Here is a 27,835-nt window from a genome sequence, read left to right as displayed (position 1 = left end):
TTGAGTTGTACTGTGTTGTGGCTTGTTTGAAACACAGTTTGAGTTGTACTGTGTTGTGGCTTGTTTGAAACACAGTTTGAGTTGTACTGTGTTGTGGCTTGTTTGAAACACAGTTTGAGTTGTACTGTGTTGTGGCTTGTTTGAAACACAGTTTGAGTTGTACTGTGTTGTGGCTTGTTTGAAACACAGTTTTGAGTTGTACTGTGTTGTGGCTTGTTTGAAACACAGTTTGAGTTGTACTGTGTTGTGGCTTGTTTGAAACACAGTTTGAGTTGTACTGTGTTGTGGCTTGTTTGAAACACAGTTTTGAGTTGGTTTCTGCTGCTGGCCGAGCTTGGCGTTGTTTCGGCGTGTTGATTGCTGCTGTTCAGGTTTATGTGTGCTGTGTTTGGAGCCCGGGTTGCTGCTGGCCCACGTGTGGTACGTCTCCTCGCGTTGTATGTTAACTTCATGTGCTTCATCGACCGCTGTGGCTGTGGATGTCGTTGGCTTTGCAATGGATTCTTGCTGTGATACTCGTTTATTTGTGTGTTGGAAATGAGTGTATCAAATGCTGGATCAATCGTTGGGAAATTTGAAATGGAGAAAAGGACTGTCACTCTTACTGAAAAGGCTCTGGTAAACAAAATTGAGACAATTCAGAAGAACCGTAAATAGGATGTGAACAGAATGAAGAGCCAGACATTGTCTCTCTAAGAGCTCATGAGAGAGCCCAACAAGCTGAGAGACAAGTGGCGAACAATGGCATGTGACATTCAGGGAAGACATCGGAGAAGAGCTATGTTCGTTGATACTGTGGTTTTCATTGAACATCAAGTGAAAGGAGAGAGCAAAGGCGGTTAAAGACTTGGACTTGGATAATGGCACGCAACCTGTGGAGAGAGCATTGGGGGTACGGTGGTGTGTGCAGTCTGACACCTTTAAGTTTAGCATAGCCATTCAGGAGAGACCACTGACCTGCAGAGGGATCCTTTCAAGCTATTCGAGCTATTCCTCAGGAACGAAACATGGATATCTGGTCCCCCATTCCCCATACGACCAGAGGAAGATTAGCCTGTTAACCTGGACGACTTACAAGAACTTCCACCTGGAGACCCTGAGGTCAAGTTATCTGCTGCCATTGAGGCTTCTTCGGCGCAAGATGTGGATGACGCCGTGACATCTTTGATTAAGCGCACCTCATCTTGGACACATCTCACAAGAGCAATGGGCTGGATCTTAAGGTTCAAATCCTTGCTGTTAAATCTAAAGAAAAGGACAAAGAACACTGAGCCAATCCTGCTCACTCCAAGTCGGATGAAGCTCTCACCAAGAAAACTCATGAGTTGAAGAACAAGCAAGTTGAAGCTGAAATGCAACTAATCAGGTTCTGCCAGAAGAAAAGGTTCCCAGAAGAGTTTGATTGCCTCCAAAGGGGAGACTGTGTGAAAAGAAACAGCCACATGTATATGATCAATCCCAGGCTGGAAGATGGTGTATTGAGAGTTGGAGGACGACTTAGTAAGGCTGCCATGCCCACAGAGTCCAAATATCCTGCCATACTAGCTAAGAATCTTCATATGTCTGACCAGCATGTTCATCAAGAGGTTGGTCATGGTGGTAGAAACCACAAGTTGTCAAAACTATGCCAGCGATGCTGGATCCCTGGTGTTAGTGGCTCCATTAGGAACATCTTGGCTAAGTGTGTTGTCTTTCGACTTCTGAGGAACCTCCCTTTAGTTACGTTGGAGAGGACTATTTTGGCCCGTTTGAAGTCAGGTGTGGGAGGAGCCTTGAGAAGAGATATGAAGTCATCTTCACGTGTTTGGTCCGTTTGAAGTCAGGCGTGGGAGGAGCCTTGTGAAGAGATGTGGAGTCATCTTCACGTGTTTGGTCCGTTTGAAGTCAGGCGTGGGAGGAGCCTTGTGAAGAGATATGGAGTCATCTTCACGTGTTTGGTCCGTTTGAAGTCAGGCGTGGGAGGAGCCTTGTGAAGAGATATGGAGTCATCTTCACGTGTTTGGTCCGTTTGAAGTCAGGCGTGGGAGGAGCCTTGTGAAGAGATGTGGAGTCATCTTCACGTGTTTGGTCCGTTTGAAGTCAGGCGTGGGAGGAGCCTTGAGAAGAGATGTGGAGTCATCTTCACGTGTTTGGTCCGTTTGAAGTCAGGCGTGGGAGGAGCCTTGTGAAGAGATATGGGGTCATCTTCAAGTGTTTGGCTATAAGACATGTACATCTTCAAGTTGTCTATTCGCTTGACACAGATTCATCATTAATGCCTTGAGACACTTCATCGCAAGATGCGGACAGGTCCAATGGCATCAACTTTGTCGGCGCAGAGCGAGAGTTGAAATGAGCCATTGAAGGGTGGAACCTGGAACAGATCATGATGCACTCTCATTGAAGGGAATAAAGTGGATCTTTAACCCTCCCGCTGGATCACATCATGGAGGAGCATGGGAGAGGTTAATTCGGTCGGACAGAAGATCCTCAACTCCACTTTAAGGATACCAAGTCTGGATGAGGAGGCACTCCAAACAGTGTTCTCTGAAGTGGAATCCATTCTCAACAGTAGACCCATCACCAAAGAATCAACTGATCCCAACGACTTGGAGGCATTACCTCCCAACCACCTTCTGCTTCTCAAATCAAAACCATTTTTACCACCTGGCCTGTATCAGAAGGAGGACATCTACTCACGTTGAAGGTGGAAGCAAGTACAATACATGTCTGACTTGTTCTGGAAAAGGTGGACTAAGGAGTACCTGCCACAACTACAGGAAAGACAGAAGTGGACAAATGTCAGACGCAATTTAATTCCCAGGGGCATTATGCTCATAGTGGATGATTCTGCACATCATAATTCCTGGATCATCGGAATAATCATCAGAAGAATCATCGGAAGAATCATCGGAAGAATCATCGAAGCGGTTCCAGACAGGAGAGGATTTGTACGACAAGTCTGGATCAAGACACCGACCAACCGTGTCTGCAGGCCCGTAGCAAAGATCTGCCTTCTTCAGGAGTGCATAATAAAAATCGCCAGTCTGGACTTGTAAAGGTTTCACTTACGTAATTACCTGCTTGCATAAGTTTCATCTGGAGCTTCGTAATCCACAGATGAAGTGGACACATTGTTGTGCTGGGACAGCTGGTCTCCCACAGAACCAAGAAAGAGCAAGCAAGACCTGTAACCCTGTCTGGCTCATCCAACTCTCCCTCTGGCTTTCCTTCCTGTGCCATGAATTGGACACACTCTGTGCGTAATTGAAAGAAGCGTTTGAGTACCATTTCTCGGCTCCACCAGCGGACCCCAGTGTGATGGCAGCCCGTGCGTAATATTGTGTTCGGATTTAAGAGCATCACATTGGAGTATCACAAACTCCTCAGCTGTATCTTTAACACCCCTAGTTTATGACGGAGCTTCCTCCTTGGAGTGTTAGCAAGAACAGCTCGTCATACAAACACTCTTCTGCATCATGCGTTATGGTCCAGGCCATCTTGTGGTGAAAGTGTGCCAGTAGCCTACATGTCGGGGTTAAGCCTTGGACAGCCCCGTACTGATGTAACCCCTGGTAGTGTCTTAATGACCTCACAATGAACTGGTGAGACCCCTCCCCATCCAGCTCATCATCTGTTGCCTATGTGACAGAACTGAGCTCCGTGAGGACAAGAGCGAAGCTGCAACCAATAACGTGCCGATAATATGGTGCATCCCTAAAAAAAAATGACAGAAAACAAAACAATATAAAAAAGAAAAAAAAGTAGAAAAACATAAAAAACTAAAGTTATTAAAAAAAAAAGAAAAACAGCAAAAAGGAACTAAGCTCAACTAACCGAGCCTACCCTGACCTCCAACCAGGGTTAACCCTAGCCTTATCTAAGCTAAAATAAGCCTACCCTGACCTCCAACCAGGGTTAACCCTAGCCTTATCTGATCTAAAATAACCGAGCCTACCCTGACCTCCAACCAGGGTTAACCCTAGCCTTATCTGATCTAAAATAACTGAGCCTACCCTGACCTCTAACCATGGTTAACCCAGCCTTATCTAAGCTAAAATAAGCCTACCCTGACCTCCAACCAGGGTTAACCCAGCCTTTTCTAAGCTAAAATAACCGAGCCTACCCTGACCTCCAACCAGGGTTAACCCATCCTTATCTAAGCTAAAATAACCAAGCCTACCCTGACCTCTAACCAGGGTTAACCCATCCTTTTCTAAGCTAAAATAACCGAGCCTACCCTGACCTCCAACCAGGGTTAACCCAGCCTTTTCTAAGCTAAAATAACCGAGCCTACCCTGACCTCTAACCAGGGTTAACCCATCCTTATCTAAGCTAAAATAACCAAGCCTACCCTGACCTCTAACCAGGGTTAACCCAGCCTTTTCTAAGCTAAAATAACCGAGCCTACCCTGACCTCTAACCAGGGTTAACCTATCCTTATCTAAGCTAAAATAACCAAGCCTACCCTGACCTCTAACCAGGGTTAACCCAGCCTTTTCTAAGCTAAAATAACCGAGCCTACCCTGACCTCTAACCAGGGTTAACCCATCCTTTTCTAAGCTAAAATAACCGAGCCTACCCTGACCTCTAACCAGGGTTAACCCATCCTTATCTAAGCTAAAATAACCAAGCCTACCCTGACCTCTAACCAGGGTTAACCCATCCTTTTCTAAGCTAAAATAACCAAGCCTACCCTGACCTCTAACCAGGGTTAACCCAGCCTTATCTAAGCTAAAATAACCAAGCCTACCCTGACCTCTAACCAGGGTTAACCCATCCTTATCTAAGCTAAAATAACCAAGCCTACCCTGACCTCTAACCAGGGTTAACCCAGCCTTTTCTAAGCTAAAATAACCAAGCCTACCCTGACCTCTAACAAACCTAAACTGACCTCAAAGTGAAGCCGAGCTGAGGAGAGGGAAACTAAAGCGTGAGCTGTGTTGGAGGAATAAAAGCTTCGTCCAGAACACAGTTATTATTTATCTTTTTATTCTGAAGTCAATGATGTAATAAGACCCTGAAACGAGCTGCAGACAGGACAGGGTGTGTTGGCTTTAAACTGTCAGACAGGAAGCTGTAACATTCATACAGTACTAGTAGTCGTAGTTGAAAGCTGTAGTATTTACTAAGATAATAAACTGAACCCGACTGACACACGTGCACAGAGCAGGTCGTAGCTCTGCGGGGGAATCTGCATGTGAGTCTCATGTTTCAGCTCTTCATCCTCTTCATCAGTCCAGGTCTGAAGCCTACACACAGAGGGACACACACTGATACAGTCCTCTGAGACAATAAGAGGACTGATGTGTGTCACAGCATGACATGCTTAGAAACTGGACTTTAACCAGTTCAGGAGCCTGAAGAGAGTAAAGGAGGCACTGGGGAGAATCCAGAGTCCCAGAAGGATTGATTCTGCACCGATCAGGGCCAGCTTGCTCAGACTTTCCTTAAAGCTGCTGTCGATATTTCCAGTTGTGAATATCACACATTAAAGAGGCGAGTAGGGAAGGCTAGGTCGCCTAGGACGGGTAAGATCCCCCTGACCCTCGGGACGACCTAAGACAGGCACAGTCACGAATACTCGACCTGAAGGCCACTGTGAGCAGGCACAGTGAGCAGCAGCACGTCACACGTTCTGAAACATGAACACCCGACGTGGAAATACTGCCGAGAAACTCCCACAGGGGAGAAAGATGTAGAAATACTGCCGAGAAACTCCCACAGGGGAGAAAGATGTAGAAATACTGCCGAGAAAGTCCCACAGGGGAGAAAGATGTAGAAATACTGCCGAGAAACTCCCACAGGGGAGAAAGATGTAGAAATACTGCAGAGAAACTCCCACAGGGGAGAAAGATGTAGAAATACTGCCGAGAAAGTCCCACAGGGGAGAAAGATGTAGAAATACTGCCGAGAAACTCCCACAGGGGAGAAAGATGTAGAAATACTGCCGAGAAACTCCCACAGGGGAGAAAGATGCAGTGTGAGGAGGATGCAGTTTGTGCTCCGGCCTCGAGAGGTGCAGGTTTATTGATACCTGGGACAGGGAGAGAAACCCCATCACTGCTCTCTGATACGCTCTCTTCATGCTCTGACCCCCTAATATTTAAAACACTGATAATAAATAAGAGGACCTGAGACTTTATTTGAGAATTATCGTCACAGCTCGAACACTTACATGATATTTAAAGGATGAAAAAGTGCTCTAATGTGAACACATGCAGATTCAGCCTGACAGGGTTATCCTACCATCTCAGTCTGTAACTTTATAATCACAGCTTACACTATCACTACTATTATTAACACTACTGCTGGTACACATGCATAAATAAAGACAGCTCTGGAAAATACACTATGAGCCCAAAGTAACACTCAGGGCCTCAATAGAAAGAGACAGACGACACATGTAATAAAATGTGGAGTCAGAAGGTAAAAACAGATTCAGCCTCCTTCAGCCGACACACACGAGCTCAAAGCAGTCATCTGTCACGTGTGAGGCAAACGCACACACAGCTACACACTGCAGCAGCAGAACATAAGGACTGACTGCATGAAATAAAGGCTTCCCTCATCCCTCACTTGTACGGTTAAGTTTAGGTCAGAGGTCAGAGGTCAGGATGAGATGATCGAAAAATAAAGGCAGGTCATGCTGAGGTTAAATAAAGGCCATGCCAAGGTTAAATAAAGGTCACGCTGAGGTTAAATAAAGGTCACGCTTAGGTTAAATAAAGGTCATGCTGAGGTTAAACAAAGGTCAGGCTGAGGTTAAATAAAGGTCATGTTGAGGTTAAATAAAGGTCATGTTGAGGTTAAAAGACGTGCTGTCTGGAGATGAAATGTAACTTGCAGCCTAGCCGCTGTGCACCTCCTCTAAAGTCTCTCCCTCCTCGTCCTCCTACTCCTCTCCATCGTTCAACTTTCCCTCCTTCACTGCCCACCTGTGTCTGCGGTCTGCACAAAAACCTGCCTCACATTGGTCGCTCAACTCTCACTTGAGCGACCACAGAGGTTCAGCTCCTTCTAGCCCGCTAATAAAAGTGCTGGTGATTCTCCTCTGCTGTTAAAAACCTGGACAAAGACCTCCCTCTGCTCCCTCAGTCATCTTAAAGTTTACAGAAAACCTGTTGAAGACGTCCTCAATCTCCTCCTGCACCGAACCGTCCGCCTCTGCAGCCACAGAAGTTGCTGTTCTTCAACTCAACAGTCGTCTCTGCTAAGCTAGCTGTTAAATGTCGCCAACCTCCTCCTGCATGGTGACTAAAACGTCTCCGCTGCACCCGAAAGAAACAAATCAAAGCCTCGTTGTCAACTTCTCTGTCCCTCCTGTTTGTCTCCGTCCACCTGGCAACCACAGGCGTTCCTGTCCTTCTCACTTGCTGATAAAAAAAAACAGGACAAAGCCCTCCCTCTGCTCGCTCAGTCATCTGTTTGCAAAAAAACCTCCTCGAACTCCTCCTGCACAAACCTCCTGCCCTGAACCTCTCCTTCGTCTGCTGACTCCTGATCCAATCGTCCTCTCAGCTGAGCGAGCCTTGAGACTGGCTCACTGCGACTAAATGTCCTCGACCTCCTCCAGCATTTATCTTAATCTGTCTCCCTGCTGTAAACACTGCTGATAACTTTCTATCATGCACAACATCAGTGACCTCTGACACAAAGATGGCCACAGCTTCCAATGAGTCCTCCAGCTCCATATCGCCCCCCTGATTGTATCTTCAGTCGGCTCAGCAGCTTAAAACCTGAAAAACCTCAGCTCGAGACGTCCTCAGCTCCTCCCACACCGTCCTTCTGATCCCAGCTGCCGTCCTTCTGCTCTCAAACTGCTCTCAACATTCTCCTCTGCTGAAACAGTCTGCCTGCATGAGCAACCACAAAGCATCATCACAAAGCGTCATGTCTCTGCTGCTCCTGAGACTCGACTGGTCCAAGAGATGGTCTAAAAACAGACCAGGGCCGAACCTGACAGTTGAGCTGTTCTTCTTCTCTGCTGCTGAGAACCGCCTTGAAACAGTCCTGCCTCCTGCTTCAGTCGACTAAATGTCTGTTGCCTCCTAAACATGAACCCGACCACAGCATAAGTTGAGGTCTTTCCTGGCTGCTGACATCAACCACAAAGCATCATCACAAAGCGTCATGTCTCTGCTGCTCCTGAGACTCGACTGGTCCAAGAGATGGTCTAAAAACAGACCAGGGCCGAACCTGACAGTTGATCCTGTTCTTCTTCTCTGCTGCTGAGTCTGGAAACAGTCCTGCCTCCTGCTCCTCGGGTCACTTCCTGACAGTGACGCCCTGAAAGCCTCCTGATCCCAGCAAAGTACGTGTTTCCTCTGCTACACTACAGAGTCTCATAAAACATTTCATGTTGTCCTGTCTGTGTGTCGAACTCTCCTCTGATCAGTATGTTGCTCTGCCCTCAGTGACCTCAGTGACCTCTGCCTGCTCCATCTTCAGCCCCGCTGCTCCTCCTCATGAGTGTGAGACGCTAAAAAGTCTTCATCGGGTTTGCTGACGTCACCGTGTTGATTGTCTTCATCAGCAGAGACGAGCAGACGTCCTGCAGGAGGAGATCCAGCAGCTGCACACGGGATGAACCAGAGAGCTGCAGACATGCATCCTGCACCTCCTCCTGCAGCTGAGAGAGCGTCCGGCCTCATGATGACAGTGACGACTGCAATGATTTAAAAAGATGTTTAAAACAATAAACATCAAATAAACATCAACACAAAGTGAATCCCTGTTTTATGCCCTGATCAGTATTTGAGCTGCTGTTGTTGTTGTTGTTGTTGTTGTTGTTGTTGTTGTTGTTGTTGTTGTTGTTGTTGTTGTTTCTGCACGTGTTCAACGTGTCAAACTGAGGCTATTATTGAGGCTCAAAGTGTCTGAACTGCTTCAGTTTGTTCGACTTCATCTTTATGTGTCATGTATGAAGAAAAATGAAGTTAAAAGAAAAAAGGACAGAACAAATATAAACGAGAAAACAGATCAAAGATCAGCAGCTGCAGGCGAGAAGAGACATGGAGGAGAACCTGAGAGAGCTGAGGACACACGCCCAGCACCTCCTCCTGCAGCACCTCCTCCTGCAGCTCCTCTTCTCTTCTTGATGCTGTTGGTGCAAAAACTTAAAGCTCAAAAAGTTCATATTTTTAAAAGGTAATAAATGTGTGTGCGCACTTTAACTCAGGAAACAAGGAGTGTAGAAAAGAAGAGAAGATAAACTTCCTGCGTTGAGGGAAATTCATCTGTTTCAACATGTCAGACAGTCAGAGACGGGACAAAAGGTTCATCAGTGATCAACAGAAGATGCTAACAACATCGTGCATTATCTATCCATCCATCCATTTACAGGACCTAATGTAGCTCTGTTCACCACACACAGACACAGGTCGGCTCTTTAAAAGCGGGCGTTTATTTCTTGGGCATGTTTCTTTGATGAATCCACCTTTGTAATATCATCACGCCTTCATCACGCCGTGAGAACTATAACTGAATAAACATAATACAGACGCACCACCAACTTATACAGCACATGACCTAGCATGAAACAAATCCTGGACAAAATGACATTTATAAAGATAAAACAGAGACAGAAATAGTGAAACAAAAACACCTCGTTGGCCGCTTGTCGTGGAAAGAGGTTGCAGAATCCTGAATAATCCTTAATAAGGTCCTTTTGACCGTCCGCTTTGAGTTCAGACGTAGATAAATGTGACCTCGATTTCAGTGTAGCAGAGCCTCATGTACGACACCTGCTCACGTTTTCAATGTCCGGTGCATCTACTGATTAGGTCGTAGAGGTAACAGAGAAAACTTGAGTTCCTATACAGAAACATATCAACAACGGACCAATGCACTCACTATGTTCCTGTACTGTGTGATACAAACAAATATAACCACATCAGATTCAGATTTTAACTTCACATCAAATGAATTAACTAGTCATCTATTTATTTATTTATTTAAATTGTGGTCAAATCAATTGTGAATCAATTATGAATTAATTATCATGAACATAGCTTATTATGCAACGGCATTTACACTTAATGTCCAAACTGTGAGACAGCAGAGATTCATCAAACACAAACTCACAGAAACAAACTCAGATGAGCTTTTTCTTCTCATTTCTGCAGAAACAGCTCAAACATACAGATAAAGTGTTCGTGACTCAGCTCTGATTGGAAGAACGTCTCTGTAAATGGAGCTTAGCTTTGTTACAAGAGAATGACTTGTTAGAGTCACTGATACAAAGAGAAGCTGTGGAGGTGAGTTGTGTGCGTAGCTTCTAACAAACCTGCAGACAAAAAAAGGAACAAAAATATAGAAATAAAAGCTTTAAAAGAAAGCTAACGGCTGTGACGTTAACCATCAGTGCTTCATCCCCAGGTGTGAGCAACCAGGGGTCCGTTTCAGAAAGGAGGTTCAACAAAGCCTCAGTCTAACCCCGGACTGTGGCTGGACTTACTCTGAGTTCAAATTCGCTGTTTTTTTGGTTTCAGAACAGCTGATCAGAGTTAGTTCAATCAACTCTGAGTAGGTTCAGCCGAGGTGAAGTGCGAGCACGCTGACTATAAAAAGCCAGCATTAATGGAGCCCCGATACCACGAGTCACCATGGCAACGGTACACAAAAAGAGGTCCTCCTACGTCACACCAGTGGAGCTCGAAATCATCACGCGGGCGTTCAGCGAATACGAGCACGTTTTTAGAAACATAAAGTAACACGGCTGCTGCTGCAAAAGAGAGAGAAGCGGCGTGGGAAGAAACTGCTGCTCGAGTAAATGCGCAAGTTTGAACTGGTCTATTTATTTAATACTTAATCACGACCGGAAGCTAAAATTTATATTAATTTAGGAGCAATCCAGCGGGAGAGAAAAACATACATGGAAGCAGTTAAAAATAAAATACCAGAACATCATTCAAAGGTGCTGCTCAGGCAGAACAGGCTCATGGCTGAACCTCACTTCAGTCAGATTTTAAATATCAAACAGATTAAATATTATTCAGTGGCTGTTTTAATGTGCATCAGCTTTATCCCTCACATGATGCTGACTTCACATACATTATAATTCATGTTGATTAAACTGAATGTGTTAGTTCAAAAAAAAAAATCCAATAACTTACGGCGTCTTATCTGAGCGCTCTCGGCAGTGGTGGTGGAAAATCTAGAAATGATGACTTTGACACAGATTTGTCTTTTGATTTTTTTATCATAATTATAAAAGAGTTTTGCAAAGCGGTCAGAGCAGCACAGAGACGCAACGTTTCTTCTTTTAGTTCGGTAACCGCTCAAACACGCGGGAGAGACGGACTGACTGAATGAGGAAGTCGAATGAGGGTTTTATATTCTACAGGGAGGAGACGGAGTCAAACCATCACCTCAAAACCAGTTATCCTGTGTTCAAAAGCAAACGATGTGCTCAGATCATACACACTGCAAGTAAAAATATATTCACCACAGAGCATTCGTTAAACACCACATAACATAATTTAGGACACAGCATCCAGGGCATGTAGTTAACAGAAAATGTTTATTGTAAATGCATTTAGCAAAAACATCATAGTCAAAGTGATATCTACATTTCAGCATAAAAGTATAGATCCTCCTGGTCAAATAAGACTCCAATACAAGTGAAAGTTGCGCAGACATGACTCAAGTTCAAGTACTGGAGTACTTGCTATAAAATATATTTCAGTATTCAAAGTACATATAGAAAAATCTCAAAACGTTGTTCTATTTTCACAATGCACGAGTGCAGTCAAGAATTAGCGAAGCAACAACAACGAGCAACAATCTGAAGAATCACTGGAGAGTTCACAAAAGATGCTGAGCCCGTTACCCCTCTGAGAGCTGGCATACTCTGGCAGCCTGCAGGTTCCAGCGTGTGACTGAGGAGCAGCCACTGATGGCTCCAAACGAGCTGCAGCAGAGAGAGAGAGAAACCACACCACAGCCCCGACACTAAAAATAACAGAAAAAAGAACTTCAATCCCAAAACTCACTAAAACAAAAGACAAGAAACAAAACACAAAATGTCCAACCATGACAGAAAATATTGATACCGCTCTTGTCTTTCTTTTGGTAGATTTGCTTTAGCTTAGCATAAACACTGGAAACAGAAAGGAACCATTGGTGGAAACTGATTAAGAGCATTTACTGAATTCAAAGTAGCCTACCGATAAAAATGTAAAAATTGAGTAAATAAAGTAAAAGATATTTAAAATTCTACTTTAAGTAAAAACACACAACTAATTACATCCTGTTTCTGTGCGAAAGCAACCAAAAAATTGCTTCTAGGAGAGACTGCTCAAAACTACGTGCCATTATCCCCGTTTATACATTTCATTCAAGTTTTTCATGTCTTTGTTAACCCATTAGGGTTAGCATTCGACTACTTAAGCTAACATCACAATAATAATCAGGTTTCACTATCAAACAGCGATGCTAGCTAGGAAGTGGCAGAATGTGAGAAGGAAATGTTAACCTGATGGTAGATGCATTGTAGGAGCCATATTTAAGGGTTAAGTGTTCCAGCAGGTGTCACCCTTGGGTTAAGGTAAACCACTTTATAGTTAGGAACTTTCTCTCAGGTGTTGCTAGACGGAGGAGTACACACAGTTTTTCGACCGCTACACACCAAAGGTAACGCATCTTTAAAGTGAATGTGTATGGAAACGTTTATGGAGTGTTGGAATCTTGCTTGTGACAAAAGACAAGACCATTCACGGAGAAATAAATGTTCCCTGAACAAAAGAAGATGCTGGACCTACTTCAACACACGCACAGGAGAGTTATAACGGTGAGCGTGTCAATTACTCACTGAGCCTGTCTACGTAGCCCCTCAGTGGCTTTAGGCTTAGGCTTAGCCACCATATGCATTTTTACCTTGTTAACCCTATGCAGTCAATAATCATTATATAATCAGCTACGGTTACATTGATGACACATGCATATGATTATTAGCGTTAAACAAAAAGAAGCAGAAGGTCCAAGATTACTCTGAAGTTAGCTTGGTTGAATGCTAACATTAGCCGTACAAATGAATGTATGACCAAGCCATAAGGGTTATCAACATGTTTTTCCTTCAAATATGGTAGTAGTTGAAGACACCAGTTTCAGCGATATTTTCTTATAGGGTTATTGTGGAAATGGCGGATAAAGTTGGGGTCAGTGTAGGAGAAAGGAGTGCGCGAGAAGGTGCCATATGGGTCTTGCTGCATGAATGGGTGAAACAGAGGGCCTCTACTCAGGAGACCAGGGATCAGGTCCATAAGGAAACTGATAGGAGATGGTAGGTGGGTCGCAGTTGGATCGGGGCGATTGAAGAAGGGGAAAGGGATATTGGGTCTACTTTGAGGTGGTTCCCTTCCACGAACAACGTCCAACACTATTCAGCATGTCACTCTGGTCGATCAGGAGAGCTGTAGACAGAGCAGTGTAACTTTCATCGAGCTTTTTTTCCAAATTGTAAAACTTTGTCTCGTGCCTCTCGTGGTTCAGGAATTTCACCACACGTTTGGTTTGGCAGTATTTCATCATAATGTCATTGGCAGCCTCCAGATTCCTGTAGATGTCGATCAGAGTTGTCTGCACAGCAGCTAAGATTTGACCTCTTATCAGGATGATGCAAACCAGTTGTTCCAGACCTTTGACTCTTCGGCCGAGTTCTTGGCAGCGCTTCTTGTTGGCCTTCACATTATAAGCCACATTGTAGGTGGACTGACAAAGGGAGATAATGTCACAGACCTGCGGCAAGAGACAGAGAGAGAGAGAGAGAGAGAGAGAGAGAGAGAGTTTACAAGGACACTGAAGGGCGCCACAGTTTTCAGGCCAATTTAAACATGTCCAAACCAAAATAGGTATCACCCGGGGGAAACTTGCATTGGGTAAACCATAAGGTCAAGTAAAGTCAAGTTCAACCCCAACCAAATAACACAAACCACACGTTTGCTTCAAAAGGCGATCAATACTATCGAGCAAAGAACACCCTCTGCCTTAAAACGTTTGATGTGAATCAGGAAATCCTTCCTGAAAAGAAAAAATGGAAGAGCGACAGAAGGCATCGGCCGTTACCTCCGGATTCATTTTGTCCTGATAATCTGTGACGCTGTCTCAGTGATGAGTCTTTAGAGGACGAGGACCTGCGGGTAACCGGAGAAGGCGAGGAGGAGGCTGATGTACTGCGAAGATAAGTCAGCATAAGATAAGAGAGTACTTTATTGATCCCCAGAGGGGATTATCAATGCAGTCATATAAAACAGAACATGCTCATTTCACAACATTTATTACTACCTTAGCTGTTAGACACTAGGACGTCTACAGGAAGTGATAATACTGGGATTGATTTAACATTTAGTGTTCTACTATTATTATTATTACAGCTTTGACCACCACTATATTCATGTTTATATACTTTTTTCTATCAATGATTTTTTTAACACTCTAATATTGAGTTTGAAAAGAATCTTTTCACGACAAATGGATGAATGCTTAAACCAATGTTCATATTTGCATTATATTTGTTTAAAACACAGTTATAAAACAAAATATATATTAAAAATGTTTATAGAATGTATTACTTCTTTAGCAACACAAAGCATTTAAATAAACACCTGGATTCAAAAAAGCAGGGAAACCTTGAAATGTGCATTTTTTTAACCCAAGAAAATTTGACACAGAAAGAGAGAGAGACAGACAGACAGCTGGAGAGAGATACATGCAGTCAGCAGTCAAACAGCCTAGCCAGCTAAAACAATACATTTAAGTGAGCAAAAGCTGACTTTTGAGATGTTTCTTAATTGATAAAAACAGGCTTGAACAACATTTTTGGTATGTTGCTCAAATGATAAGTGGCTATCAAATGTTATCCCAAGATTCTTTGCCACAGACGTAACATTGACAGCCAGTGACCCAGGGGAAGATTGTGTCTGATGTTTGTGATGCTCTGGACCAAAGATCAACACCTCTGTGTTATTGCTGTTGAATTGCAGGAAGTTGGCTGCCATCCAGTCCTTGACGTTTGATAAACAGGAATGCAGTGTGGTTAAATTGTTCAGGTCATGTGGTTTAAATGAGAGGTATAACTGTGTGTCATCAGCGTAGCAGTGGACCAGCATCAACCAAAATGTCTGACTTGTCTACCCTTTCATTGGCTGGATCATACCATTCACCTAATTACCGACCTAAATCACAATACCTCTAAAATATACCCCATATTTACACACACATTAGTCCACAATTAATACAATCCTAATAAATGTTTACACCCCTCATTACCTTAAATAAATACCCATAAATACCCTACTACTATATAAATATATACACACACGCACACAACGTAAAATCAAATCTGAACTTCACTCTCTGGGGTACGGCCACCACCCAGGAGTCAATCTGACACAGGCGCAGTCAATGTTTTCACCTCTCCCTTACTGTTCTCTGGGTGTGGGCGCGGATGTCTTTTGTCTAATTCCCTGAAAAAAAACGACTCTACAATCGAGGGAAGTTGCAAGCTCTTTAATAATACTACTACTGTTCAGATGTCCAACAAACTGGACTGATCAGACAACTTGAACGCACTCTACAGGAAGGGGCAAACTAGACGATGGCCAAGCTGTCGTCTCTGATGGACAACACGTCCCACCCCTTGCAGGAGACACTAACACCACTGGGTAGATCGTTCAGTGACGGGCTCGTTCACCCGCGCTGTCTCACAGAGAGATACCGCAGGTCTGTTCTTCCTGCTGTGGTCAGACGCTGTAATCAACAGTAAACACTCACACCGGCACGGACACAAGAGTGCTGCAACTCTCCATAATCTACATGTGCTGTACTTTTGCTCTTTAATTATTGTGTAATATCAATATCTCCCTTCTCAACACGTGCAATACTTGTCTTATATGATTACATCAGGTGGTACATTTGTTCATTCATTCATGCTGTACACTTGCTGACTTCCTTTGTCATTTGGTCTGTTGTGTTTTATCTTATTAGCTCTGGACATTTTTCTTTCTTTCTTAGGATTCACTGTTTTTAAGGATGCACTAATTTACTTTTTTTATGCCCTTTATTGCACTATACACTTTGCTGCTGTAACGCGGTATATTCCTGTTGTGGGGGGAATAAAGGATGATCCTATCTTACTACTGATATTTGCACCTTTCATGAATGAAACAGCTCAAAGTGCATCAGTGGAAGGAAAATACTGCATATGCTCATGACAGTGGACAGAATAAACCTCAAGACAAGGATAGAGCGGCATAAAAATACACAGAAAATAAAACCCAGTTGATAATGATAATAAAAATAACAAATAAACAAGATTAAAACAGAATTTATTACATAAGATGTCAAATTCAAACCCATTTGATTAAAACAAGAACACATGTATTGCATAATATGAGGTAAATAAGTTCAAATAAAATCAAGTAAAATACATGTTTAAAAAAGTGCAGAAGTGTAGTGCATAGAAAGGTTTTAAAAAGGTTATAGCAGTCAAAGCTAGCTTAAAGCTAAAGTTAAGAGACACGTTTTTATCTTCTTTTTAAAGTATTCAGCTGGTTTACAATCTGGGATCCCATCGGCTGCAGTCTGAGACGAAACAGCCTCTGGGGACACCGGGGAACGTGCCGGGTGGTGAGCGATAAACCACTTCCCGTCAAGACTTCCTTTCCCGCGTGCTGCATCGTTACAGAAAGAGAAACCGTTCTCTTGTTGACTTGTTATTAACGGGTCTAACCTTTGCCCACATTTCAACATCACGATGCAGATTTGTAAGAAGTAAAAATTGAAGCTTTGTCAGGTCTGTCCTCAAGAGGAGAAGAAAACTTTTAAAATGCTCGTTTGTTGAACGGAGGTCGGCTCGACCTGATGCATTCGAGGAAGTCGGGAACGCTGAACGGCTTTCGTGACACAGCGTCAAGGTAATTCATCTCAAGTTACATTCTTGATCTTGAGAATTAATAAGAAGCTGAATCATCATCAGAACACGGCGATGCGAGCCGGGTTGGCATTACGGCAGATTACGTTCCGCCTGCTCTTACTCTCTACACGGGCTGTTTTTCCTGCATACGCCGCAGTCTGCTGATACGTGATTGGTCAATATTACTGGAAACCAGAACACTTGCCTTTGTGGAAGTCCACGTCCCTGCGTCCAGATTCTACAATGTAAAACCGGTAAATAGAGATTAGCTGGTTTATAAAAAAGTGTGTAACATAGTTTTGGGGTGTAATTTAAAAAGAGTCCATATTACTGTGGACCTCCAATAAACCAGCAGCTGATGTATGCAGTGTTGTTTAAGGCCTTAAAACAATTTTAAAAGTAACAATAAGCCGATGCAAAGCAGCCGATACTCACCACTTTTTATCTAAGACACAATGAATAGTGCTCCAAATTTGTGTTTGCTTATTCTGGGGATGAGAGAAGAGAATTAGCTGATAATATTGCTGCCTCTCTTGAATTTCTTTTGGTCGATTTGATTTAGCGTGAGCATAAACCCTGGAAACAGAAGAGAACCAGCGGTGGAAAACATATAAAGAGCATTTGAGGAAGTAAAAATCCTTTTTAACAAGTTAACAAAGATATTTAAAATCCTACTTAAGGAAACATACACAACTAATTGCATCTTGTTTTTGTGCGAAAGCAACAAAATAAATATATTCTAGGATAGATTGCATATTGCACATATGTGTCATTATCCCCATTTATACATTTCAAGTTTTGTCTTGTCTTTTAGAACCATTGTGGCTAACCCATTAGCTACAGCTAACATTAGCATTCAACTACTTAAAGATGTAATCTGAAACTTTTTCATTTAAATAAATGTCTTAAATCACCGAATAAGTTAACACGTCATAACATTAGTCTAACAGTCGACTAACAAAGGCGAGAAAAAATAAAATCAAGAGATAGAACCGTGAAGAGGGAGTCAGCCGTAGACGTCTGGTTAAATTGGTCAGTGTGCAACACTGCGATTGTTTCCAGCGAGTGGCGATCAAGAGCACAAAGATGGAAATAACTTTAACTTTAACTCTTAGCTAACATCATAATTAGCTTGGAATATACGGCTTTCCTCTTGTATCAGATTACACTATTGAATGGTGATGCTAGCAAGGAAGTGGCAGAACGCTTTGATAGCATTGCATTAGCATTAGCTGTACATATGAATGTCTAACCGAGCCACATGTAATTTTTCCTTCAAATATGGCTGACCACCCTCCAGATTTCAACTATCCAGTGTCTTTTCAGTTGCTGATCAACCAAGAACGAGTGATATAATCAGATAGCCTACGTTAGCAATGCTGGCCATGAAACAGCCGTGCACATTTGCTAGATGGAGGAAGCCTGTCTGCTGGTCGCACGTCAGAACGATGTTCTTTTTAAAATGTGTTCCCCATGTTTGTCCAGACAAAAGACCTGTTAACCACAACAGTTGTTATAGCAGGGGTATTTTTTGGATAGGTCATCAGGGAAAAAGGTCTGAAGACACTTACTGGGGCCATGGTGGAGACATTTACAATTTGGGGCACTGTAGGCGGCCTGTACAAAATATTGTTGGAGAAACCGATGCCGGGCAAGGTTCCAGATAGGTTTGGCGGCATGACTTGGTTAAACACAGGATTTTTACTCAGGAGACCAGGGTTCAGGTCCAGTGAGAAACCGATCGGTCCAGGTGGGGGCATTGGGGTTATGATTGGGCTTGGAGGCCTCTTAGTTTGGGGGGTAGGAGTTGGATCGGGGGAGTTGATGATGGGAAAAGGGATTTTGGGTCTACTTTGATCTACTTCCCTTATTCGAACAGAATCCCACACCTTTTTCAGCATGTCACCCTGCTCGATCAGCAGAGCCCCAGACAGGAGGTTGAAGTTTTCAGTGAGCTTTTTGTCCAACTTGTAGAACTTTTGCTCATGGCTGCTGGACTTCAGGAAGCTCATCATACGTTTACTTTGGGAGTATTTCATCATCCAGTCCTTGGCAGCCTCCAGATTCCTGCACAGATACATCAGAGTTTCCTCCACAGTGATAGAGATTTGGCCTGGACCCCTTTGCTGGATGGTGCAAACCTGTTTCTCCAGTGATCTGACTTTTTGGGCGAGTTCTTTGCAGCGCTCCTTGTTGGCCTTCACATTCTCAGCCATCCTGTAGATGGTCTTGAAAAGGCTGAAGATGTAGTCTAAGATCTGGGGGAGCAGTGGAGACAAAGCTTAGAATGAAACTGAACTTGACTCAACTCAACCAGGCTGAAGAAACTGAGACAAACAGCTTTGAGTTGCATTAACGTTACTGACTTGAGCTGAATCGAATCAGTGACTTTAAAGTGGACTAAATCTGGTGAAGTGGAACTGAAGTGTGAGGTTTCTTGGTGTCCCGCTCATTGACTAGTTGTTTTAATATAAACCACAATTTTTATTAACCTAACCAAGTTCACTGGCCCCACCGACTGTATATAAGATGTGGACGTAGCCTTTGGTTTCAAAAGCGAAGCCAATACCTAATGCCTTGAACCTGCCATCTATCTAAGGGCCAGCAGGGGGCGACCCTACAGGTAAAAAACATATGGTCCTCCTTCTCTCCTGATTTATTCCCTCAGTAAACATGTTCCTAATGACTTTATGGTCTCAGTCTCTAGTTTCAAGTCTTCTTCAACACAGCATGATGTTCATTTAGTCACTGATGCTCCCATTTCGAGTCACATAGACCATGAAGCAGAGGAGGATTAAGGGCGGGGCTACCTGTGATTGACAAGTCACTAACACTGTTAGCTAAGATAGAGATGTAGTTACGTGTATCCATCCACGTCTGGCTCCAGAAATAAACAAAAGGCAGCAACTGCCATGCAAAACTTGAGGCTCCAAACAATGGGTACCATTACTGCGTCTACATTCACTTTGTGGACACAGTCTATGGATGGTGCCAAAACCTAGCCATACCTTTCACAACTTTAACCCCATACTGTACAATAACAGCAAAGTGAGGCAGACTGCATTATTAAGGCTGGCTCCACATTTGGTGGACTCTGACACTGGGGATGACAAAGAACTGGCCTCCCTTAGTCTCAGGGCCGTGTGTCCCAGCAGAGCTCTACCTCCCTCTGTAGGTACAAAAACTCACGACCACGTTCACCTTCGTCAATTATGTTTTCTATAAAATCTGTCTCCAAAATCTGTTTCAAAGTAGCGCCCCCTACTTTTGAATGTTCTTTTTTAATTTGCATCTGTTGTTTTCTTCTGGAACTCTTTTGCAGCATAGCTGCCCTTGTTGGCCACCGTAGTTGTGCCTCCACAACAGCACATATACGTTCTACATTGAACCGACACTGACTCACTAAAGATACTAAGAAAACATTTCTTATGTTGCTTTTTCAAGAGACTTTCAAGAGATTTCACAGTCATGTTGACCTCCCCTCATCTCGCTCATTTGGGTAACGGAAAGATCTGCTGACGTTTTGTCATCATTATGAAAATCAGTTTTTAAGCTTTTATTTTGATCAGGAAAACCTGCCTTGGAGAAACCTTGTGAAGAGCAACAAGAGATATCGACCTTACCTGCTCATTCATCTTGTTTTTTGTGAGGAAGCCACTTCTCTTTCCACTCTGCTTAACTTGACTCTTTAGAGGCTGCAGGTACCCGGGGGTGATGCGGAGGAGGCTGAGGGCCACCAGCTGATGTACTGCAAGTTGGACTGAAGCACAAAGTAGTCAACATCCTCATTCATGCAGCCATAGTTATATAACTACGGTGGCCCTGAGAGCTCAACGCACAGCAACTTGTGCGACACGTTTGTTGCTGTTGCCATAGTTTGTGACTCATTTTGGCTATTCGTCAGTGGTGTTGGAAAATGTGCTAAAATGTCAGTTTATGTTGGTTTATTTTAACATTGTGATCGCATGATTCAGACATTATTGCTAGATATCTGCTGTTAAGCTAGCGTTAGCATTTTGCTTATTATTAGCCTGCCAAGTCAAGTAATGTTATGGAATAACATTAACGTTACACCCAATTCATTGTGAAACAGGTTGGTATGTTAGCTGGCTATTGTTGCATTTTTCTATTTGTGCTCGTTTTCTAAATGCTGCGCATGTGTTGCCAAATTGATGAAGATGTTTTCTTAATTGCTTGTGTTTTGTGTATTTGCATGTGTTTTCTTAGGTTAGTGTGCGTTGAGCTCTCAGGGCCACCGTATATAACAGAACACGCTTGTTACACAACCTGTTACATCTGTTACTAGCAATGCAACATACGAGTACGCCTACAGTTAGTAATAATACTGGGACTGATTCAACATTTAGCATTTCTACTACAATAACTTTGATTGTAACTTCTACCACTATATTCATGTTTATTTACTTTTTATATACTTTCATTCACAGCTAATAAACAAATATTAACATTAATACTAGCTAAACTATTACTAACATGTACGACTGCCTTTAATGTGTTTAGAATAGTAACAACAATAATTATAAAAACTACAACAACAATGATTATTAATTCCTTTACTATCAGTTGAGTCTCAAATAAGCAAACATTAATTCAGTTCTTTACAGTCATTAGTAGCTGTTTAAAAACTCTCCCTGAAGGAAAATTAACACCTTTGTTTACCATTGTTTCTTGTCCTTTATAGATTAGTACAAATTATTGTCACCTGTCCATCATCTGCCTGTAACACCTGTTGAAACTGTTCCGACACTCATTTTGTTTTAAACACTTTAACATTGAGTTTGAAAGGCATCTCGCCCAGGTGAAACCTACGTATGGGAAACTGGTTTTTCTGCTCTGTGTGATTTCCAAGAAGTGTCAGTGTGTCAGCCCGCAGTCATAAATACTTCATGATAATCCTCATGCTTACATTTTATAAGAAGATGGGCGGAGTTTCAAGTAAACAAAACAAAAGGAATGTTTTCATGACAGATGGAGGAATGATTAAACCAGCTCCAATGTTTATATTTCCATATAAGTCTTATAAAGCTGTAAATCTATATTTAAATATGTTTATAGGAGATAAACTTCCTTAGCAACATAAACCATTTAAAACAAACATCTGGATTATTTGTAAAAATCGCTAAAAGCTGGAAACTTTGGAGAATGTGGAACAAAAACAATAAAGATCTCAAACGTGATGTTAAATGTAAAACCGGTCACAAAATCTCTCTCAAATGTTTCTTGATCGTTTGATGAAATAAAGAGCAAAATAAAAAAATAACTAAACAATCTGAGAAATGAAGTTATTGTCATCAAAACAAAAACAACAACAACAACAACAACAAAAAGTTGACGCATGATCAGAGGACATCAACATCAAATTTAGGATCTTATAAAGTCGCAGAATTTAAAAAGGAATTTAAAAGAGTTTAGTTAGAAATTTAAAAAGGTTGTTTACCTGTTGATAGGTGTCCTCTCTGAACCTCAGTGAGAGAAAGTGAAAATAACTCGGAGTATTATAATCACAATAACTTCCTCGTTCCTCTCAACAAAAACAGCTTCCGAAAAACAATCCGTTTTATCTCTGTTCGGCTTGTTTCTCCTGTTTTAGAGTGAATGAGTCACAGGATCGTTTGAGAGAGTCTGGATTTCATGTGCTGTTTGGTGAACTGAGGATTTGTTATTCAAGAAAAACAAGGGAACAACATTCAAAATAAAAGACACAAGAGTTTGATTAGTTACCAGGAAATTAATTAAGAGAGACAGAGAGAGAGAGAAGACAGACAGACGGGCAGACAGACTGACAGATAGACAGATAAAAGACAGACATACAGACTGACAGATAGACAGACAGACATACATACAGATAGACAGATAGACAGACAGACAGACATACAGACTGACAGATAGACAGACAGACATACATACAGATAGACAGATAGACAGACAGACAGACATACAGACTGACAGATAGACAGACAGACATACATACATACAGATAGACAGATAGACAGACAGACAGACATACAGACTGACAGATAGACAGACAGACATACATACAGATAGACAGATAGACAGACAGACAGACATACAGATAGACAGATAGACAGACAGACATACATACAGATAGACAGATAGACAGACAGACAGACATACAGACTGACAGATAGACAGACAGACAGACATACAGACTGACAGATAGACAGACAGACATACATACAGACTGACAGATAGACAGACAGACAGACATACAGACTGACAGATAGACAGACAGACAGACATACAGATAGACAGATAGACAGACAGACAGACATACAGACTGACAGATAGACAGACAGACAGACATACAGACTGACAGATAGACAGACAGACAGACATACAGACTGACAGATAGACAGACAGACAGACAGACAGACATACAGACTGACAGACAGACATACAGACTGACAGATAGACAGACAGACAGACATACAGACTGACAGATAGACAGTTAGATAGATTCTTTTAGAGCAGTGGTTCTCAGCTGGTCTGACCTCAGGACCCACCAGCACCTCCTTAATGACCTTAATTGTGACCCTGAAAATTTTCAACCAGTGAAAAATGGTGCAGTTTGGACCTGAGACGGACGAAACATCACAGTATGTCAACATCACAAAACAGCACAGTATAACAGTCGAGCAGAGCGACCAGCAGCGCATCAGAGGAAAATATTCCCTCTACAAAGCATTCGTTCATTAGCAGCCTTATTTTCAACAGAATAAACTCTAAGTGCAAAATCAATGCAACTACTGTCGGCTCAGGAAGTTTCCATAATGTAAATGTAGCTGTAGCTGGGATTACCCAATCAGTGGATACATGGAGTGTGGATAAACTGCACTACTGCTGCACACACGTCACAGGGTTAGGTCCATGTCCTTCAAAATAAAAGCGCAGCATAGACTTTTTGCCACAACTTGATTTTTTCCAGAACACATCCGCGACCCACTGAAAACAGCTCCACGACCCACTTATGGGTCCCGACCCACCAGTTGAGAACCACGGTTTCAGAGGAAAGCATCAGAAACCAGCCACATGATCATTTAACATTAAGTTTATTTAAACTGTGTAAAGAGACACGAGTACACAAATACACTACCAGAGAAAAAGCTCTGCCTCTTAGAGTTCTACTTCAGTATTGAGTTCCCTCATGCAGACAGATTCACGTCTTCTCACACAGATCTGTTGTTCTTTAACCTTCCTGACGGACTCTGAGTCCGTCAGCAGCGGGTCTTCTCCTCCTCCGTGCCCGTCTTGGTGATGAAGAGTCTTTTGAGGAAGAGGAGCTGCAGGTACCCGGAGGTGACGATGAGGAGGCTGAGGGCCGTCGACCACCAGCTGATGTACTGCGAGTTGGACTGAAGCAGGAAGAAGTCGGCGCTCTTCCTCATCCGGCCGAAGCTGTAGAAGCGGAAAATGTGGAAGACGTAGTTCTCCACTTTGTGACTCGAAGCCTGCAACAGCAGAACACACACAAATACAAGGTTTGTCCTCGGACTCGGCCATGTTGCACCACCTTGTTTCTACAGTAGCCCAGAGGGGACAAACCAAACCAAATAGTACCATCATTACTTTCACTGGTGTCCTGCTGTTGATTGGTGCACTGAGAGATATCAACAATAACACAGAATATAAATATGTTTGCACAGTAAATATGTGATGTAGAGTTTAGGTTTGTTAAAGATGAAAGGTGAAGTTAAAGTCTGTGCGTGTGTACCTCTATGACGCTCAGTGTGTTGTTCAGGTCTTTGCTGACTTCCTCTTTCTTCTTCTTCTCTTCCTCCTGGCGGTTGGCCGGGTCCTGGAAGCCGTCGTAGTAAACGCCGAAGCTGAGGAAGACCTGCATGACGCCAAAGCGGTTGTGGAAGTTGCTCAAACACATCTGATAGAAGCCTGCAAAGACACAGGACGAGAGAGAGAAACACTGAACACGGTGATACTCAACGGTCTCTGTGGAGGCAACAACTCTTTCCTGAAGGTCCAACTGGCGAGCTGAAGGAAGTTAACATCCATTTGTTTCTGTTTGGACACTCTCGAAGGTTTTTCATAATTTGAGGTAGTTTTATCACCTGAGTCATGTTTCGTTTCTCCTCCTTCGTCTCCTTCAGCACATCTCAGACGGAAATATTTTACTTTTAACTTGACTGTATTTGTCTGAGCTTTGTTTACTCGTCACTAGGTCGTCATAATCGCAGCGCTGTTATCTCGAGATAACGAGATGAAGAAGTCGAGATCTCGAGAGAATAACTAGAAATGACTGGTTATCACAGGGAAACGAGTAAATCAAAGTATGGATGATTGTCCGCTTAGGGCTTCCGTAGAGGAGCATTAACGGGGGACATTTTTCAACTTTGAATATTCAAACTGGATTTTTCGATCACAAACTTTAACTGAAGTAACGTTTTTAAATCAGAACTTTGTGACTCTTTGTGGTAACTATCGTTAGTGTGCAGCAGATGTCAAAAGTTTTTGCTGATTTTTTTAAATTCTGAATTCAAATCAAGATTTAAGTTAAGGAGACAGTTCAGCTTTACTCACATGAACTGAAGAGAACATTAAAAAGCAGATTTTGACTGACAGACAGACAGACAGACAGATGGACATGCAGACAGACAGGCAGACAGACAGACAGACAGACAGACAGGCAGGCAGGCAGACAGACAGATACCTGTTTCCTTGGCCTCAAAGTTGATCTGACCCGTTGCCTCATCAACAGTCGAGACCAACAGGCCGCTGGGAGCGTTGACGGTGAGAGACAGGTGTCTGTCATGGCCGACTCCCGTCACCCACTGGACCTACAGACAGACAGACAGACAGACAGACAGACAGACAGACAGACAGAGCCTTTAAATACAACACAATGTCAGATAAATTTGCATGTATGATAAACTGCAGTTTTAACATGACAAAATTCATCTGTTCTAACGTGCATTATAAGTTACTGTAAACTGTGTGAGTATAATCATCATAAATACAACTACACTGAATATAAAAATGACTTCATATTTGGGCATATATCTGAAATACTTTATATTAAATAACACAATTTAAATGTTAAATACTTAATATTAGAAGATACGCAAAATACTACAAAAACGTTCCTACTTTATATAAAGAACAAATAACATTTATATATTTTATATGAAATACAAACATACCGCTGTACTCTACATATAGAAACAACTGATTATATATCAGATCAAATGTTTACATTGTATTTTTTATATAAAAATTACACGTACATACGTCGTTCTATATAAAGTACACTTTTAGAAAAGTTTCATAGTGCTGAATACATGAAAATAACTTGTGTAATATCTTAAAGATAAAAATAACTTAGTATATCTTTTTATGTATTAAATACAACATGAAAACAATCAGATACAGTATAAAAATAAACTAATGTCAATTTATAGAAAATATTTAGCGTAGAAATAACAATAAATAGTGAAATAAAAACTAACTTATATGTGCAATTTTTTTTAATCAATATTAAATATACAAATACTATATTATATAAAAATAACTCGTGTATTTTAACCTCAATCTGCTTGCCGTAGTTTTGGTTCTTTGTAAACATTTTCAGCCAAACTTTAAAGAGTTTATTTCCCGTTAAAGATCTTAACATGTTTTTTATTTGCCTGTGAACTCCTGACAGACCAAAATAGAGATGATATGTGATGTTTGAGAGAAACTCCTGAGGATGCAAAGAACATGTTTTCATTGCTTCAAAAATAAAGGTTAAATTAATAAATGTTGTAACGTTTAGTGAAACGTGTCGAGGCCCGCGTGTTTCTCCTCACCATGAAGTTCAGGTAGAACGTCTCTCCACGGTGAGCAAAGTGCCAGAAACACTCCAGCCCGGCCGCAGGAAGCACCACGGCGAAGTCGTACTGGTCGGCTCCCCAGAACAGGTCCTGGTCTGTGATGTTGGGGTGAGGGTCCGTCAGGGGCCCGCTGTGAACCAGACCCCCAAACATAAGAACTAGAAATAAGCAGGAAATCCTCCACATGTCTGAACAGATGGAGACCTCTTTTTGAAATGAAAGGTGTAGCTACTGTAGAGTCTGAGCAGAGATCAGAAATGATTAACCGGCTCCAAAACGACGCCTGAGTCGGTGGGAAAACTGGTCTCCCTGCACAGGTGGAGTCACTGTGATAAAGAGAGGTCAGTGTTAGCCCTGCAGAGGGCCTCGATGAAGGACTGAAAGGACAGTCTGATCACACAGAGTCCAAGTTCTCAGTCTGATGACGAAGATCAGAAATACTAAAAACTAAAAGGATGAAACGAAGTTATTATAATTAATCCTGAGGGAAAGATAAATGTGTTTATTAATTTCTAGACAATCATTCAAGTATTTTACAGATTTCACACAAACGTGAACCTGACGGTGCAGAAAGAGGACAAGTAAGAGGATCCAGCTCAGTGGTATTAAACCTCCGGGGAGCGTGACTTTCTGTACCGAACTTCACAGCCATAACACTATGACCACTGACAGGTCGAGTAAATAGGAGGGTGGGATATGTGAGGCAGCAGCTGAACAGTTTGTCCTTGAAGTTGACGTGTTGGAAGCAGGAAAAATGGGTGAGCGTGAGGATGTGAGCGACTCTGACAAGGGCCAACTTGTGGTAGCTAGACGACTGGGTCATCTCCAAAACTGCAGCTCTTGTGTGGTGTACCCGGTCTGCAGCGGTCTGCAGCGGTCTGCAGCGGTCAAAAGTAGAAATAAAATGGTCGAAGGAAGGAAAACCAGTGAACCAGCGACAGGGTCATGGGCGGCCAAGGCTCACTGATGCTCATGGGGAGCGAAGGCCCCTGTGGTCCGATCCAACAGAAGAGCTACTGAAGCTTTTACATCATGTGGATGGACGGATGTGTGTGTGCGTCTCTTACCTGAAAGACAT

General features: G+C 42.5%; 2 protein-coding genes across 2 annotated transcripts; both read right to left on the bottom strand.

Moving 5' to 3' along the window:
• Positions 1 to 16,343: 16,343 nt before the first annotated feature.
• LOC138613078 (uncharacterized) lies at positions 16,344 to 22,367 on the bottom strand. The gene is made up of 3 exons (XM_069686656.1): positions 22,353 to 22,367; positions 20,518 to 20,654; positions 16,344 to 19,152 (listed from the first exon to the last, which is right to left on the bottom strand). The coding sequence occupies exons 2-3, from the start codon at positions 20,527 to 20,529 to the stop codon at positions 18,352 to 18,354; spliced, it is 813 nt and encodes a 270-aa protein (XP_069542757.1). The 5' UTR covers positions 20,530 to 20,654; positions 22,353 to 22,367; the 3' UTR covers positions 16,344 to 18,351.
• A 1,683-nt stretch (positions 22,368 to 24,050) lies between these two features.
• tmed6 (transmembrane p24 trafficking protein 6) lies at positions 24,051 to 26,943 on the bottom strand. Its single transcript, XM_069685979.1, has 4 exons — positions 26,734 to 26,943; positions 25,599 to 25,725; positions 24,648 to 24,823; positions 24,051 to 24,384 (listed from the first exon to the last, which is right to left on the bottom strand). The coding sequence occupies exons 1-4, from the start codon at positions 26,941 to 26,943 to the stop codon at positions 24,151 to 24,153; spliced, it is 747 nt and encodes a 248-aa protein (XP_069542080.1). The 3' UTR covers positions 24,051 to 24,150.
• Between the last annotated feature and the right edge of the window lie 892 nt (positions 26,944 to 27,835).

Source organism: Semicossyphus pulcher, unplaced genomic scaffold (assembly GCF_022749685.1).
Source record: "Semicossyphus pulcher isolate SPU_LCO1_2020_fin unplaced genomic scaffold, fSemPul1.0.p SCAF_8, whole genome shotgun sequence".
Classification (NCBI taxonomy): domain Eukaryota; kingdom Metazoa; phylum Chordata; class Actinopteri; order Labriformes; family Labridae; genus Semicossyphus; species Semicossyphus pulcher.
Note: the sequence above shows the minus strand (reverse complement) of the source record. Positions and strands in the feature narration are given on the sequence as shown.

What these genes read in the sequence shown, in the direction of transcription:
- tmed6 (XM_069685979.1), bottom strand. Translation starts at nt 26,943, where the DNA reads ATGTGGAGGATTTCCTGCTTATTTCTAGTTCTTATGTTTGGGGGTCTG. An exon ending in CGTTCTACCTGAACTTCATG is followed by an intron (nt 25,726 to 26,733) that starts GTGAGGAGAAAC and finishes GTCTGTCTGTAG; the next exon opens with GTCCAGTGGGTGACGGGAGT. An exon ending in ACACACTGAGCGTCATAGAG is followed by an intron (nt 24,385 to 24,647) that starts GTACACACGCAC and finishes CTGCTGTTGCAG; the next exon opens with GCTTCGAGTCACAAAGTGGA.